The sequence below is a fragment of the Corvus brachyrhynchos genome, unplaced genomic scaffold, assembly GCF_000691975.1.
Source record: "Corvus brachyrhynchos isolate BGI_N302 unplaced genomic scaffold, ASM69197v1 scaffold36, whole genome shotgun sequence".
NCBI classification, from domain to species: Eukaryota; Metazoa; Chordata; class Aves; order Passeriformes; family Corvidae; genus Corvus; species Corvus brachyrhynchos.
The window spans coordinates 1153514-1158126 of record NW_008238441.1 but is presented as its reverse complement, the minus strand read 5'-3'; the positions used below and the strand labels follow the sequence as shown (position 1 = coordinate 1158126).

Here is a 4613-nt window from a genome sequence, read left to right as displayed (position 1 = left end):
CTTACTGACATAACTTCAAATGGTTTTTACTTTATTGTGACTGTGTGATTTCAGAGCTAAGACAGCTGCAGAATGCACGTCTAACACACGGTTTCTGATCTGCAGGTGAGTGATGTGATAGAAAAGTGCTGCCAGCCCATGAATTTCCTGAAGAAACTCTCTTTCCACCAGTACCAACATGCAGAGCAACTACTTCCCAGTTGTCACCACCATGGAAAGTCTCCAAGTCCTGTCTACAGCACTGACAAACTCATCGGCTGTGTCGCACTCGTCCCCTCCCTGCCCCCTTACCTCTTCAGATTATCAGTTTTCTCTAATTCCAGCCCTCTTCTCTGTGGTTTTTATTCTGGGCTTGGTTGGCAACAGTGTGGTGGTTGTGGTGCTCTGTCGTCACACTGGCCCCAAGACAGTTGCTAATATCTACATTTTCAACCTGGCCATGGCGGACCTGCTGTGCCTGGCCACCCTCCCCTTCTGGGCCACCTACTACGCACAGGGATACAACTGGCTCTTCGGGTCTCTCATGTGCAAGATCTCCAGTTCTGTCCTATGTCTGAACATGTTTGCAAGTATTTTTTTCATTATGTGCATGAGCATGGACCGGTACCATGCCATTGTCCATCCTATTCACTCCCAAAGGAGAACTCCACAACAAGCTTATTTTGTAGCATTGGTTGTGTGGGGCCTTGCCTGTTTGTCCTCCCTCCCAACTTTTTATTTCCGAGACACTTACTACGTTGAAAGCTTGGAGGTCAATGCTTGCATTATGGCCTTTCCTTATGAGAACTATGCAAAATGGTCTGTGGCAACCGCCTTCCTGAAAAACGCCTTTGGCTTCTTCATCCCCTTGGCAGTGATCACCACCTGCTACATCTGGATCAGGAGGCACTTGCTTAAAGCACAGGAGTTTGGGAAAAGCAGGCAGAAGAGGGACAAAGTCCTAAAGCTGGTGGCTGCTGTTGTCATGGCCTTCCTAATTTCTTGGCTGCCATTCCACGTTTTAACGTTTTTGAATGCTTTGGCTCACATGAACATCATTACCAGCTGTGAGGTGATGGGAGTCATTGACACGGCACTGCCGTTCAGCATCTGCATGGCCTTCGCCAACAGCTGCATCAACCCCCTGCTGTACTGCTTCATTGGCAACCAGTTCCAGGAGAAGCTCCACCGCTTGTTCAAGAGACAAGTTTATCAGTTCAACAGTCATCGGGAAAGCTCCTCTGTGAGGAAGGGCAGCTGTTTCAGAGATGCCGAAACCCCCATGGGCAAAGAAGGGGAACCTGAGTCTTTCCTATAGGCACTGGGGCATGATGTGGGGTGATGTCAGTGAAGCTGGATGTCCCTGCAGTGGTGACATTCTTCTCTCCTCTGTCCCTTGTTTTGTGCCCATTCATTCACTAGCTGTTTGAAGGAGAATCTGTTTTGTCATACATGGGGATTTATTCCTCCTTCCTTTTCACAACAAGAAGTCAAGTTTTACACAGAGGGAAGGGTCCAACAAATAACTATATTGATGGCATTTTAAATATCAGCTTTTTGTATGGCTTAGATCAGGCAAGTGTTAAGTGTAATACAAGAAGTCTAAATATACTGAAGGACCATTACACCATAGCTACAATTGCGTAGGTGCTGAGTATTATACCCTAAGCTGATTTTCTAAAAGAGATTCTCACTAGAGAATGTGTAAATAAAGCAGTGCAGATACTTCTGTACCTATCTGTAAGAAAATATTTTGACATTTATTTTGTATATTTTCGTTTCTTTAAATATATGGCTAGAGATGTATGTAAAATGCATCAAATATATTTCCAGCTTGCTTCAGCCTGGGATCCTGAGAATGTGTCGAGACATGGTTCTGCAGACTGCTGAAGGTGGGGGGGTATTATTGTGGGAAAGTAAAACCACAAAGTGCACGTTTTTATACCTTTCTCATAGCAGGTAACATGTCCATAGCCAGATGGTCCTTTCTTTGATTCAATGTGGTCACTTGTCACAAAAATACTGCAGGAAGTGAACATGCAGTGTCCCACTGCTGCATGGACATGCTGAGCCCCACACACTGTCCAGCAGCCTTTGTGGCAAGGACTTGCTGATTGTGTGGACCTTTTGCATTTTAAATGTCAATTGCTCCGTGCTGGCAGCTGTAAATTTGGAGTACTGCATACAGAAATCCTGAGTGACTCTGTCTTGTCACCCAGAAGAGAAACCACAGTGTGAGCTTACTCATTTTAACTAAAAGAATGAGTGAGGGAAAAAAGTATTTGGGAAATACTATTCTATTTTGAGGTTGCTTTTGTTGTTTATTTGAAATTTTATTTTGCTGGAGACATACTGGTCCTCTTGGACCCTTTGATAGGCTCAGTCTAAAAGAGGGGTCTGTTAGCACCTTTTTCCATTGCCTGCAGGTTTTCCTCAGGCTGAGTGACCAAAAGACCATTAGTTTCAGGGAATTGTCTCTGATGAGTTACTCTTAAGGCTTGCATTCACAGTTTTGATCCACGGGTCAAGCTGGCCTCCCTGGAAGTCCCAACTCCCTGGAAGCCATGAGAACCTGGTGCAGGAGCCATCCTTCACTGGTAGAGTAGGGGTAAGTTTCTTCACTGGATTACACAAGAAATGTGCCAGTCTCAGAGTGACATGAGATGAAAAGTTTGTGCAGAACTTGGCAAAACAGGGCCTGACCATAAGTAAACCCCTCTCCCTGTCCTACTCCAGTATTCTGTAGTGGGGTATGTGGCTGGAGAGATGCTTATCCCTGAAAGTGGAAGAGCTACTAATGCAGCTCCCCTGGAATGTTTTTGTTGAAGATGTTCTGAGGAGCTAATAGTGTCTGGGACGTTGGATATTTCTGGAAGGACAAACTGTTAATTACTTAGCAATGAGGACAGCAAGGCAGCTGTGCTACAGCAAAACAAACCAACAAACTAAGAAAATCACCAGGTGTTCAAGGCAGCAGACTCAGAGGGGCAATAAGGTTGTGGAAGCTTTTTACCTTTGCTGCAATACAGGTCAGTAATGAACACAAGTGGGACATTAATTGACGTCTTTAGAGTCTCAAAACAAAAGCTAACCTGCACCATCTGACCTCAGTGATACCTGTGCTTCAGATGTACCTGTCTCGAGAGGAAGCACAGGCTGCACATTCTCTACATGTCAGGTTGGACCCGCTAAAAACCAACAGTGTTTAATAAGGATCGTGCCTTTTGCCTGGTGTGCAGACTTATGCTGTTAGGGAAATACTACAGGAATCTGAAATCCAGTTGCATTTACAGCTGTGAGAGGCTGGAGAAAATGAGGATTAAGCTTTCCCAAGGAGAGAGCAGCAATGCAGCATCTCCCACTGTTGTGGGACAAACTCATGTTTGGCTGCTGGAGGGCAGAGATTGATAACCACTTGCAGGGGCTGAGGCAGCTGCACCCAGTGTCACTTTCCTAGAAACAGGGAAACCAAAAAAGAGTATTAAACGTGAGGTGAACTGAGAGGGGAGGAAAATTCTTTCTTTCAAAATGCAAAATTCAAAATTCAAAAGAATTCTACCCTGAAGGTCATATTCTGCAAGAGTGACAAACTGAGTGACCCCAGTGTGACTTTTTTGTTTGCTAGATCTGCCTTGTACCTCTAATAGGTCATGAATTTGAGCAGTGTGGTTAAACAAACATTCCAAAAACTCTGTCTCAAGGGGTTTGCGGGAGAAACAGGGTGGTGCTGTATCAAGGGTTTTGCTTTATTTTTAGAGCAAACTGATTAACGTTGAGCTCTAAGAATTTCTTCCATCATACTCAAGTTTCTCATGAGATTTTTGAGGGACTTTTAAGGAAAATGTGTGTGGGGGAGGGGTTTCACAGTTTCTGCATGTTGTGTTTATTTTTTCATTATTTTCAGCAAAAGAATGTGGATGGAAATTTAAGTAGTTTCTTTCCTTGCAATTTAGAAGACTTCTTTTTTCCTTTAAGGAGAAAGTTTAGCTGATATTTGAAAATGATTCTGATAGTTGTGCAGGACTGCAACCTCTGTCAGTCAGACTCCAATATACCTCCCACCCTGGTCCTTTGTAAGCCCTGTGTTGCCTTAAGGTCTCCTAAAAATGCAGACCCCTCTCCAAGGCAGGAGTCCTGCAGCCCTTTCATGGGGTGTGCAAGCCTGGGCCTCCTGCTCAGGTCAGCCTGGCCATCCCACAGCACCCACCCAGACTTTGGGACTCTACAGGCATTCACACAGTTTTGGCAGGGACTTTGGGAGTGTGTGTGGTCGCTTAGGGTTGCCCACACTATAAGTGCAGAAAGATGAATTTATGAGCAACAACTGGGTTTTGGCTGTGCTGTGGTGCAGCAGTGTCAGTGGAGAGGAAAGCCTGCTGTGGAAGGGGTGTATTGTGATGTACCATGGCGAAATTCTGATGGGTTTGGAGAGGGGAATGTCCTGGAGCATTTCTGGACCTGTCAGATGGTCTTTCCCCAAAAGAGATGGAAGGGATGGTTTCCATCTGTCTCTGATGTATTTGCTCAGTAAAACCTGTTTGTGGTTTCCTTTTTTAGCTCTAGTTGATTACTCTCAGTTTAAATCATTGCTCAGACCACTTTGAGCATCCTGTGCATGTCCCTGAGATTACTTG

The 4613-nt window shown here is 44.9% G+C and overlaps 1 protein-coding gene across 1 annotated transcript in view; it reads left to right on the top strand.

Moving 5' to 3' along the window:
- Window positions 1-1821, top strand: part of AGTR2 (angiotensin II receptor type 2) — a 6148-nt gene extending 4327 nt beyond the window's left edge. The window contains exon 2 of the mRNA XM_008635541.2: window positions 106-1821. Within this exon, the coding sequence (XP_008633763.1) occupies window positions 179-1297 (1119 nt within the window). The 5' untranslated portion in view covers window positions 106-178 and the 3' untranslated portion in view covers window positions 1298-1821. The remainder of the gene's footprint in view (window positions 1-105) is intronic.
- Window positions 1822-4613: the final 2792 nt, after the last annotated feature.